Source organism: Cuculus canorus, chromosome 1, assembly GCF_017976375.1.
Source record: "Cuculus canorus isolate bCucCan1 chromosome 1, bCucCan1.pri, whole genome shotgun sequence".
In the NCBI taxonomy this organism is placed as follows: domain Eukaryota; kingdom Metazoa; phylum Chordata; class Aves; order Cuculiformes; family Cuculidae; genus Cuculus; species Cuculus canorus.
This window is the reverse complement of record NC_071401.1, coordinates 45246815-45259982: the sequence shown is the minus strand read 5'-3', so window position 1 is coordinate 45259982 and position 13168 is coordinate 45246815. Positions and strand designations below refer to the sequence as shown.

Genomic DNA, 13168 nt, shown 5'->3' with positions numbered 1-13168 from the left:
CACTGGGCAAAGAGCTCTCAAACAATAAACCAAAATTTCAGCAGTATCACCAAAGGCCTTGAAAGACAAAAGACCATTCTCATATCATACTTCAGAATTTGGCAGCTCACTGTCTTTTTTTTTTTAAGTCATGCCACTTTTATAAATTAGGGTTTAGCTCACAAGCCTCTACCAGGTAACAAAACATGTCGCTCAGTGATGATATTTCCTTAAAAGACTGACTACAAAACCTTCTTTTTTTCCTGATATTGTCAGAAAAAAAACCCAAACCAAACCACCAAAAAAAGTCATTGAACTTTGAGAGTAAATTGTTGAAAAAATATGTCAAAATTTACACCTCTATTAAGTTTTTGAAAAAAAAAAACCTGCATACATTTTTGCAGATAGTACATCCAGGTAACTACCTTGGATGAGATGTTTTCCCTAGAGAAGATTTCAAAATAGAAGTGCCACAAAATTAAGAGCAAATAGAGTTCCTGAATTAAAACAGAATTCAATATTGTCTTCTGAACTTGGAAAGAGCCGAAGAAGGGAATCCACTTCTACTTTCTTACTTCCCCTTTAAGAGAACAATATTGAGCTTTAGGAACCCTAAAGCATTACACTGTGGAATTACACACGTGTTGTAACTGTTTATAAACTGCACGAAATACAATTTATACCTTGGACTTCTTAAAAGCAGTACAGCTCAATCTCTGCAATCTCTTCTCCAACCTCTAATTAGGGTAACACAGACTCCTATCCCTCTATCGCTTCTGCAAAAAGACTAGCTGTTCGTGTCACACCTACAGCTACTCATTTATTGTACATTTCTAGTCTGATTAATCAATGGATTATACATGCTGGTAGTCTATGTGTGACAACAGGGAAAGGGCATCCAATGTTACTGGCTACAACCAAAGTCAGAATGACCCCTAGAAAACTTCAGGTCATCTCCTTGCCACTGCACTCTTGCACTGCTCAAGTTTTGCTCTGATCTCTCACAGTTAGCATAACACCAATCTTAGATATGATATTGTTGAATGAATCATGCAAATTATATGACTCCATTATATTAACAGTAATAGAGATAGCTAGTGCACTGCAGAGAAGCAAGAAATATTTCCAGGCATCAGGGACATATAGAACATGCGTATTAACTCAACTTTTCTTTTTTCTCCTTTTTTAAATATTTGTCTTTTAAATAAAGTAAACAGAACTACAGGAAAGATGTTGAGGGGCTTTTCACCAGGGAGGGTAAGGGTAGGAAGAGGGGTAATGGTTTTAAGCTGAAAGAGGGGAGATTTAGATGAGATATAAGGAAGAAATTTTTTACTGTGAGGATGGGGAGGCACTGGCACAGGGTGTTCAGGGAAGTGTGGGTGTCTTCAAGTCCCTTCCAACTCAAACCATTCTATGAAATGAGTTTGTCTAAAAGGATTGAAAGTAAAAAAATAAATTGGGTCTTGAAATCAAATTCCCATCTAAATTTGATTTCAACTCACTTTCAAGGATAAGAATGTCCTTCGTTTGGGTTTTATTTTTTTGAATTTCCAAATTAATTTCTATTTAGATGGTTAGAGAGCATTTTTCTACATACAACTCAACATAAAACTATGTGAAAACAGAAACATGCAAGCTAGTAACGCAAAATTTCTAAGACAGTTAAAATATTAATAATACCAGAGTGTCATCCTTTGCTCTAACATAGAAAAGAAGAATAACCTGAGAAAGAAAATGGAGTCGTGCTCAGCCACATATTTATCAGGACCATGATGACAAAGTGTACATCAGTGAAAGCCATCTAATATCTAGTAAAAGCTGTCTAGTATCTAGTATACACACTGGGAATAAAGGACCCGTGCATTACATTTGGTACTATAGTACTGATCAAGAAGCAATTTTTCCAAGGTGCTACATGTCTTTCCTGTGTTTAAACTAGGTGGTTGATGCCCAAAATGCCAAGTAGAAGAAGAGTGTGCTCAGAACTTTACAGAAAAATAAGGTCTCCACCTTTGAATCTGTCAAGAGCTTATTTATTGTCACAGTCACACATAAGATGGAAATTTCAAATACTTATTCCTTTTCATAGGCCAGGAAATATAACTGTTTCACCACTGCTCCTTCTTTTGGCAAGGATGATCATAGATTTCCTGATCAACATAGTCCTCAAAAAACTTCACTGCCTTCAATTTGTATCCCCAAAGTAAGGACACTCTAGCAACTCCCTCATGTTTTTCCATATTACATTTATGCAATACAATAGATAAAATTACTGTCTATGTAATGTATGTCCAATGTGAGAAATATGTATGTATGTCCAATAAGAGAAATAGACACAAACATATACACACTTCTTCTTCCCACAGCCTGCACAATGCTTACTTTGCACAAGGAAAAAAATGAAAGATTATTACTATCTGGAACAAACTATATCACAATTATATGATATAAGACCGCTAAGTGCAGGACATCAGTGCATCTCTTGGCTCAAAATATCTGTTTGATTGATGAGAGATTGATTCATTCATTATAGACAGAACCCAAGAAAGGGTCTTTCCTAAACAGAATAAAGTAGTTGTCATTGAAAAAGTACAGTATATGTTGCAATTCAGAGTTCAAAATTAAATATAAGAAAGAGCATAAACAAGAAAAACCTGAACAATATCACATCACATCACAACTGGATTTAATGACAAAGGCATTGAAAATACTGAAGTAACTTTAGAATACGTCTATAACTCAGATACTGAACTATTCTTAAGGGTGACTTGTGGTTATTTTTCATTAAATCACACCTTTATTTGCTTCTTATAAATTCTACATTTTTTAAAACCAAGGAACTCTTCCCTTTACAGTATTTTTTCCCTCAGGTTTTTTTTCAAACAAAAAATCTCCAGAGCCTAAGAAAATGTTTAGAGCTTTTTATAATTAAAATTAGAATACAATCCATACCTATATTTTATGTATTATTTTAGCATTAGCTTTATCCTGGTATAAATAGTCATATGTGCATACAGAAAATGTATAACATATAGTGTAGTCAAATGTACATTTTGGTCACTCCAAAATATATAGGAAAGCTGAGTTTTTCCACCTGATAATAGATTTGAGGCAAAACCCGAAGATTTTTATATATAACAATCACTTTCAATCAAGAAAGCATTATTTTTTTAGAGCATAAGGCAAGATAAAGTACAGCTACACTGTCTGACATTCCTTTACCTCACTGCTTTTCTGTTCAGTGAAAATATATTAAAGCCATTTCCATCAAAGAATTGATTTAGTCTCCAGAGCGGGTGCTAATGTGAGCTAAAGCTAGTTAAACTCTAGTATATACCATTTCAGTAAGTAAACATATCTCAGAAATCTATTTCAACAGTAAATTCTGCTTTTTTTTTAGTGTGAAATTATGGCAAAAGGATTTGATGTTGACAAAATACAAAACTTCTGAATAAGGTTGAAGTCTTTAAAGAAAGAAATGAAAACACACATCAGTGGAGGAAGTGTTAGTGCTTTTTAATATGCTTTTTTATATCATATGAACATCACTGTGATTTCTGTTTCACGGTGCTGGGTCATCTGGTGTGTAAGTATTCTCAGTCTAATTGCTTACAGGTATTTGTACACATCCTAGACCCTGACTGGTTTATGCTTTAGAATACACTGCTTTGCCATTAAATAAAAATCTATAGATTTGTGAAAGCTAGAAAGCTATTTCATATTTATTAAAGATTGCAATTACATTTGAAGTTCAAAAGAGGAAAAACAGGTAAAAACAGTTTCTCTTATTAATAAATCTAAAATACACACACATGCTCCCCCTTGTTGTCTATTTAAAACATCCTGATTAAATTCATGCAATATTTGAAAACAAACTCTTTAAAAAGCAGGCAAAATCACAAGAATAGAAAAGCATCACTTCTCTGCACAACACAATGGAATACAAAGTCTGCAGAACCTGCAGAAAACCCTTCCAAGAGGACCCCACAATTTCCACAGGCCACAGAGAATCAATATTCAAAGAATAAACATTAGCAAATGACAGCTCGCCCATTCATATCATTTTTCCAGAAGACAACACTAACCACAAATCAAGACATAGCCCGAAAAGTTGCTGACACCATCAAACCTCACTTTCTTTCCCTGGACCATCCTCTAAGTCGCGTGGAGAGTGAAGAATTGGCTCACCTGCACCGGGGGGGACCAGCCGTGAGCACAGGCGCACTCTGACCACCATTCCCCAGGGTTGCCCTGTGCCTTGGCTGGGGATCTATGGGGGCTCTTCTGCACCGTGTCCCACAGAGGGACAAACTTGCTCCTGTTTTGGCTGGCAGCCCCAGGTCCCCAAGAGGGAAGTGCCTGAGAGCTATATTGTAGCCCCGGAGGATGCTGGTGCCAGCGACAGGCGCAGTGGACATCCCTCGCATCCCTTGCTATGGGAGGCAAGCTCCTGCCGGCGTCCAACCCCTCGGAACCCCTGCCGCAGCTGTGCTGCTTGGGAAGGTGTGCGTGCATGGCACTCCCAGAGCTTCTTTTGGCCAGTTTGCATGAAAATGCTTCTCCTTCCAGACGTGAGGTCCTTTGCCGGGGCCTCTCCAGCCCCCTTGGCAGCAGCTAGCAGCAGGGCATGGCGGGAGCGGGGCGCAGCATGAGCTGCTGGCCAGCAGCTCTGTGTCAATATCGGACTCCACTCGCGCAGCGACTTGACAGCATCCCCGCTGCAGGCAGAAGCAATCAATGCTCTGCGTGGCTGGGACGCACGCCTGCATCCCTCTCTGGATAACAAACCATGGGAGAACAAAACCAACCAACAACAAAAAAAACACACACAATTTTCAGGAAGATTTAATCCTTTTCTAGCTGACCCTGACACAACTTGTAGGCGCCCTGCTGAAGTGTATTTATGTGTAGAAGCTTTACAGGGAAAATGTTTTCTTACGGAAATAGCAGAGAAACTACTGAAAAAGATCCCCCTTTGCCAAAGATCAAAGAGATGCGGGAGTGGTTTTTTTTCCCCTGCATGCCTGAAAAGACCTTGTCAACAAAATTGCATCAGAAGATGCAAATGAGAAGTTCAGGAAGAATGTTATCTGCCCTAAATTCTAAACCATAGCTTAAACTTTGGTGTGAGCTGATGTACATAAACATAATGGAAGGGAGCAAGATGCTGAATTAAAAAATAAAGCAGCTTAGAAAAGATTTATGCAACAAATTAACAAATCTTCAGCAGCTCATATCTACAAACGTGAATATATTGTTTGTGCACAAGGTCTTTATGACTGATGTATCATTTTCCCCTCTTTTTTCACCCTTTGCAAATTCTTAGAAGCTTGTTTGTACAGGGTTATCTGTAAATCCCCTCTGGGTTTTTTTCTTACTAATACAATCTTTATTCCTTAAACATTCCTGAAATCTTTATTTGCAAGTATTTTCTTTTCCTTCGTCTCACAGAAGTGGCAGGGGTGTAAAATGTATGAAATCTGGACTGAGTCTTTCAAGTATTTAGAGATTCAGGGATATAATCCTATCTCCGGTGGCTAAGTTTTTAGACCCTTAAGACTCAAGGGATCTTGGACCTCAATATATCTACTTTTTTTTTTTGAGATTTTCTGTTTCTTTTAACTTAAGCCTGTCTAAGGTACTTTTACCCATAGAAAGCAACCAGCTGATTTTTAAAAGAAAATACAAGACTGTATGGCAGAATCCTTTTATGTCTCTTGGTATTCAACTAGGATTTAAATACAAAAAAATTAAATAGAATTCGTAAACAGCATACATAGTTCTACCATTTCAAAGATTAAAGAATATTTACACTTAAAGATTTCAAAGACAACTACGACCAGCTGCAAATAGACTTTCAAACAGGATAAATTATTTTTTACAAATGCTTTGGGGCAATAAGACTTGATTCAATTTTTAATTCCTCCTAAATTACCAACCTGAAATTCCTCAAAGCTTAGACATTGCTAAAATAAATAATGATACAACCTGGCAGTAATTTTTAGGGAAAAATTATGGCAATGCTCTCACAGTGGAGGAAATATTTTGACAACATTCTAATTCAAATTGTCACATGTGAAGCTTGCATCTGTTTTAACTGTTTGCATTCAGGGTGCTTGTCCCAAACTATACAAAGCCTGTTGTGACAGGACAAGGCATAATGGTTTTAGAACAAAAGGAGGGTAGATATAGGCTTGATATAAGGAAGAAATTTTTTACAATGAAGGTGGAGAAACACTGTCACAGGTTGCCAAGGGCAGTAGTTGAGGCCCCATCCCTGGAAACAGTCAGGGCCAGGTTGGATGGAGCTCTGAGCAAGCTGATCTGGTTGAAGTTGTCCCTGCTCTTGCAGACAGGCTAGACTAGGTCAACCATAAAGGTCCCCTCCAACACAAAGCATTCTGTGAGTCTATACTACAATCCTGTTGCAATGCAAGGTTGGGTTGGAAGGAACCTTAAAGATCATCCAGTTCCAACCCCCTATCATGGGCAGGGACTCCCATCACAGAGTCATGGAATCATTTGGTTGGAAAGACCTTTGAGATCATTGAGATCAAACATACCTGTGCACTTCTAAGCCATATCTTTGAGGACTGAACCTATCCATCTTTTAAATACCTCCAGGGATGGTGACTCAAACAATTCCATGGGCAGCCTGTTACATTGCCTGATGACTTCATCAGTGACAAAATTTTTCCTAATCTCTAACTTGAACGCCCCCTGGGGAAACTTTGGGCCATAAATAGACTTAGATTAGCAGAGTCCATCAGATTAAGACCATCATCTTTTTTGTCACATAGCAAGCTCACAGTTTACTACAGAATATACTGATGCTATTCCAGCTTTCTCATATGCTAGTCAGAACCTCAAAAAAAACCCCAGTTTAAATATGAATTTCAAAGCTATTTAATGAAACTTGGCTAATTACAGAAGTAAGAAGTTCACATATAAATTTTAAAAAGGCCACTCAAAAAAGGATATATTAAAAAAAAATCACAACAAGCACCAGCTACAGTATTGTTAGGAAGTGAAAAGGATCCACGTGTTCTCTGATCAAACACTCCTCTATACCAATAATGCTGGATAAAGCCACCTGAACCAGAACACTAAAACACCTATCACAGACTCTTGCAGTCTGATATTTTAAAGCAATAGTTTACCTTTTCGTAACCTTACTGCTCCCCAAAGAGAAGAACGCAGAACTGCAAAGACATCTTCCTGACTGTAAAGTTTATTCATATGCATTAAAACATTATATTTGAAATGGCCTTTTATGAGAATGTGGAGATGGTGTTTTTTCCGAAAGAATTTGACACCACCAAATCTTCCCTGAACCAACCTGACACTTCTAGGCTATTTAATATTTAGAGAATCCATAAATAATAACCATACACATATTAATAGATTTAACTATCCATATTTTTTCCCAAGTTCATCACAGCCTATGTGAGGCAAAAAAAAATTGAATACAGGATGTATATATGCAACTAATTGCTAGATAACATGGTAAGATGGATTCAAAAGATAATGTAATTTTATCAGCTGTGATTGAACCATTGTATTAGATAGGATGGCATGCATTTGTGGATAAACTTAGATTAACACATGGCTCAAATCCATGTGCCTGACTGTCATTCTAATTTGATAATAACTCTTGCACTATGTGAAACTGCCTGTTGTGCAGTACACTGTATTTGACCTGACACTGTCTTGGAAAAAAATCACTAATATTCTTTTTAAAATATTAAGTAGGTATGACAGAATGGAGCAAATAAATTTAGCTGATACTGTACCAGCACAAATAACTGTAACTGAATTACAGTAATGTTGGACATACACCAAAAATAAACACTGAGAAGAGTTTGCTTCAGGCAAAAATGTGCATATGGGAAAGAAAAAGTGCATATGGGAAATGAAAATTATTAATAGAGTTCTGAGAGGGAAGCTAGAAATATGGGAGAAGATGATTTAGATGTAGTAACAGGTTTTCCTCTCCAACCAAGGATGTAATGTTATGCAACCATAAAAGAATACAGGATGAAAGTAGAGTAATGAATGTGGCATGGGCTAGCTTGTGAAGTGGTCCTAAAATTTCTACAAGTATTCTTCTAGAAATAAAAATATTAAAGAGAACAATTATTAATACAATAGCAAGGCTACTGAATTAGGTTAAATACAATTTCTTTCCAACTATATTTTTTGTTTGGTGAAAAGCAATTATGCATGTATTTCTATACAATATTCTAATTATCTTTGTGGTGACATAGTCCAGAGGAAATGGCTGTAATTAGTCCAAGATTAGGTGAGAAGCTAAGTGAACTGGCACAACTTCTTGTTATCACAGATTATCTAGGAAATCCTGGGAAATGGCTGGATTTCTGTGACTGTCCTATATGTAACATGAAAAAAAAATACTTAATTTAATGAAACCAGAATATTAGGAAGAATTTTTTTAGTGTGAGGGTGATGAGGCACTGGCACAGGTTGCCCAAAGAAGTCATAGATGCCCCACCCCTGGAGGTGGTTCAAGGCTAGGATGGATGAGGCTTTGAGCAACCTAATCCAGTGAAGGTGTCCCTGGCCATGGCAGGAGTGTGGGAACTGGGTGATCTTTAACAACCCTTCCAATCCAAAATATTATATGATTCTATGATCTGAAATAAAGCAGCTTAGCTTATATTTTGGGCCTGCCTACTCCTCCCTTCCTCCAGGTGTGCAAGACATGAGAGGCATGAAGGTTTGCAACAGCAAAATAAAACAGTAAAAGAGGAAAAATATAACTACAGGCAGTTATTTAAAAATGTCACCATTTAGGAAATTTCATTGGAAATCTGTCAATGGTCTTTAAAAGTAATATTGTGTTTACTTAAAAAAATTATACAATCCCCATATCCTTTAAGCAAAAAGATGTATCTCAAGGTTTCAAGTTTTATACAAAAATACCAGTGCAGCCTATCTGCCTGTGCAATCAAGGGCGTATTCTTTGGATTTTTATGAGAGGGTAGAAAAGCTTAAGGAGTTACAAACAAAAACAAATCCATTATCAGTGTTAGCTGCATGTCCGAGGGTGAACACAAGGACAATAATTTAGAAATCAAGATACAATGAAAAAGAGAAATGACAAGGGTTTGGGAGGGAACTATGTCAACAGAAGAAAATAACCCTCAGTTGGGAATATTAAGTCAAAGTCAATCATGTCAAAGCTGGTGGAGAACAGAGCAGCAGGTTTACCAATTTCACATCCAAGTGAATCATAAAACCGCAGTGGAAAGATTGAAATACAAGAGCATGTACATGCCAATACAGAAAATATCCCTTGCAGAACCTATTATTTTCAGGTAAAGGTGTGTGACAGAAAAGATAGATTAAGTGCAGGCAGTAGAAAAGACAATAAGTGTTACTGCAACCATCATTTTCATGATGTAGAAAATACTTACTGATGTCTCTTTTCCACATTCTGTTGAAGATAAAGAGAGTGAATATCAAGACTTTTCTAAAATACTTAAGTATAACCTTTAACTTCACCTACTATTACGAGAAACAAGTGTCCTTTGCTTAAGTACCTTTGGCCACGTAGTTTGTGAGAAGCATTGTTGAGACCAAGGACTTGGACTTGATCTCAAAGGTCTTTTCCAACCAAATTATTCTATGTTTCTCTGACTTTAACTTTTTTAATAGTTCTTCAGTTTACATAGTCTAATACTAGCACTTCGGCAAATTTAAGACAGCTTTTTTAAGGACTGATTGTGCATTTCCAATTTCTTAGGCACTGCATTTCAGAACATTAGTATCAGCCTAATACTAAAACATTGTTTTGCAAGTAATAAAAAAAGGATATAAAGAAATGTTCATGGCTAATAATTAAGTAAAATTCATATCCATGGGTTCAGCCACATGAAGATATTCAGTACCATAAACTATTCTTCTTTGCGTCTCTGTTAGTTAGGAAAAAAACAGCATGCTATTTACTATGAGCAATTTTGATTTTGAAAGAGAAATTCAACGACGTTTGGTCTCCCTTCAAGTAGTAAGCTAAGCAATAAAAGTACACCATAAAAACCCAGGAGGTAGCCAATTGTAACTTTTCAGTGCAGTTGAATGGAAAGCAGAGAGATATGATCACTTAGCCCAGCCAAAAAGACAAGGTTCGTATCATACACTACTGAGAATCCAAATTACTAAGACCTTCCTTCAGTCTTTAGAAAAAAACTGTTTTAAGTGACTGACACAACTTTCACAGCAAAAGCAAAGACATTTGACTGGAACTCAACTGACTGGATATTAAAAGAGTAATGAAAATCTGCACTGTTTCTCTACAGGTCTGTTTCCATCAATACCAGACCACCCCTGTGATTTTGTCATAGCTGAAAAAAATTTCTAAAAAGTTTTCCCAAACAGAAATGCTCTAATATGTTTTTGTAAAGGAGTTACATACTTCTCTATGTGCTGTGTATTTATATGACAAGGATGGTACATGAATCAAGAAAGGAAGGCACAGAAGCAAAAGGAATCCTTGATGGCTTTATATCGAAACAAGCTTTATGTATAAACTCTGACCCTCTGAACATAAGATGTTTGTATATAGTTTGGATATTTTTCCTTAATGTCTTTCTTCATTACTGTGAAGAGTAAAAACAATCTACCGGCATTATTTGGAGCACCTATAGCATTACAGTAGATCTGTACCAAGTGATCTGAAAGGTCTGGACCAGTTGCACTTTGCTTTGATACAGCTAGAAGTTATTGAGCTCAATGCTGGACTGACAGGGTAGAGTTCTAGAGTCTGTGTTTTAGAGTAGGTCAAACTAGATAATCACAGTAATCCTAACAGCACTAGACGTGCGAGTGAAACTAAACTAATGACTAACATACGGAGTGGTTTCCCTGTATTAGTGGATATAAAGGCAGCCTGCTGATCATAGCTACTTTAGGATTCCACTTGGTTTAAAGAAAAGAACATAAAAATCAAATATGTTTCCCAGAATGACAGTTTGGAGAAAGATCTCCAGGATGCAGCAAGCAAGGGCTCAGGCATGTATTTGAGACAGAAAGGGCTGCATTGGTTAAATCAGGAAAGAAGTGATAAAGAGAGATCATGGTGATTTAGAAGAGCATTCTTCTTCCTTTAAATTCTGAGGATGATTTTTATTTTTATAAAAACATGCAGAAAAGTAAACCCTCAGTAAAAAAAACACGACTCCTCATGGAACCACTTGCTATCTTTGGAAAAGAGTCTGGTCTATATAACAGGATCACATGGAAAGCACATCAGCTTGTGAAGGAACTAAAGATACAGTATATTGTCAAGTAGTAAATTACATTTAGATAACTCAAACAAGTCTGGCCTGTTTTTTGTTTTGGTAGAAATCTCCAACATTTTGCTTTTCTAACGTGTGATGTTAAAAAGGACTGGAACATTAAAAGGCAGAGTGACCTGAAACCGAAGCCACAATAAACTTTTGATTTCATAGCACTGTGGCCTATAATCCCAAAGAAGTCACAGCAACCCAAAGAAACAGCTAAATAGCCATATACTGAAACATTGGCAATGATGTATATTGGAAGGTTTTTGTTTTCTAAAAAAAAATCCTACAAAACAGGCTTCTTTATTTGTATGAATTTTATTTTTTTGAGCTTTAATATTTCTGTGATTTCTTCCCCAACTCTTGCCAGCACTTGAAATTTAAGACATTATAATCTCTATACCGCATCAAGGTTCTATGCATTGGTCAGAACAAATTCAAGAGAGACACTGTGCAATTTTCTGATTATTTGTCATTCGTTGCACCTAAAAAAACAACCTCTTTATCATACAATTAATAGTATGGTTTTAATACTATATTATGCTACAGTGCTACAGAATACTTGCATTATATTATATCTTTCCTGTGAAGATTACAGCAACATCTCATGGATTTTCTATTAAGCTTCTTAGAAGTATGAAGCGCTAACATCTTTGTCTATACAAACAATTCCCATTTATCTATATAAATAATTAATGCACATAAATATTATGTACATGATAGCTGAATTCCTTAAAGAGAATAAAATAATTGTCTCAAAGAAAAATATGGAACTAAATATGGTAAACAGTTAAATAATGAAAATAAATGTTCCTCTAAAATGCATAGCTAACTCATGGAACTTATTGTCTGTAAATAAAGAAAAAAACCCTGAATTTTCAGTTGCGGTACAAGCTATGTCTATAGTTCTTTTATAATGTATAAACAATTACACTCCAGTACATGAAAATAAATAAATAAATATTAGTTGGATATTGTCAAGAAAATTGACACTGCCGTTGGTACCTGACTCTGGAAGCGGAGTATACTTTTTCTGAATCTGCCTCCCTGCTATCAGGTACAGAGCACTAGCCCTTACCAAACAGCTAATCTGCAATTATACAAAGAAAACTTCACACAAATGTGAAAGTATTTTTTAACTAGTTCAGAGTAAAACATGGCACGTTCATCTACCATCTCAATCAAATCTAATTTTCTTCCCTTATTACTAATGACTGATTAGAGAATTGCTTTTCTGCCAAAATAACTTTTTCTAAATATGTTCTTAAATAGATATAATGACGGCAAAAAAATTGCAACAGGAAAAAGGGAGCATTTATTGATAATAGTGTTCCAGATTTCTTTCAACCCATGTACACTTTGACTTGTGAAGGCAATAAAGAAAGTTTTAGAGGAAGAGTCCAATGAAAATTTGCCTGTGGACAGAAAATTTAAATACTTACTTGAACTCTCTAATATTTAGTGCCTCTCATAAAATATTTTGGAATAATGAAACTAGCAAATAATCTTATTTGCAAAGGTACTTCCACAGCCCTGTTTTCTTCGTTATTTAAATTCTCCAGAAAGAGAGTAACTGGAGTTCAGCTGAATTTAAAATCACAGATGGACGTGAAGGTTAACAAGACAGGTTACTATAGGCAGACCAGCAACAGGAGGAAGGCAAAAGAAAACATAGAAGACAAGAAAACGCCTTTGTTGTGTAGTGGCTTTGCTTTCTCAGTGTTTTTGAGCAAGGTCTGCTCTCTGTCCTCCCTCATCACTACAATGAGTAGTAGAGTCCAGGACTGAAAGTACTGTCTACAATACAAGAATACAAAACTAGAAACCACTTAAGTCAATTGCATGCACACAAGTCCATGGTGGAATGAATCCAAAACTCTTTA

At 36.3% G+C, this 13168-nt stretch overlaps 1 protein-coding gene across 32 annotated transcripts in view; it reads right to left on the bottom strand.

Annotated features, from left to right (window-relative positions):
• Positions 1 to 13168, bottom strand: part of DLG2 (discs large MAGUK scaffold protein 2) — a 1074248-nt gene that overhangs the window by 454109 nt on the left and 606971 nt on the right. The window contains exon 1 of one of the 32 annotated variants that reach the window (XM_054072121.1): positions 4171 to 4599. The exons of 27 other annotated variants lie outside the window; for them this stretch is intronic. In XM_054072121.1, coding sequence (XP_053928096.1) covers positions 4171 to 4497 — 327 coding nt within the window. In that variant the 5' untranslated portion in view covers positions 4498 to 4599. Of the gene's footprint in view, positions 1 to 4170; positions 4600 to 13168 lie in introns of those variants that run through there. 4 more of the 32 variants (XM_054072136.1, XM_054072043.1, XM_009565126.2 and 1 more) reach the window with 4 other exon arrangements.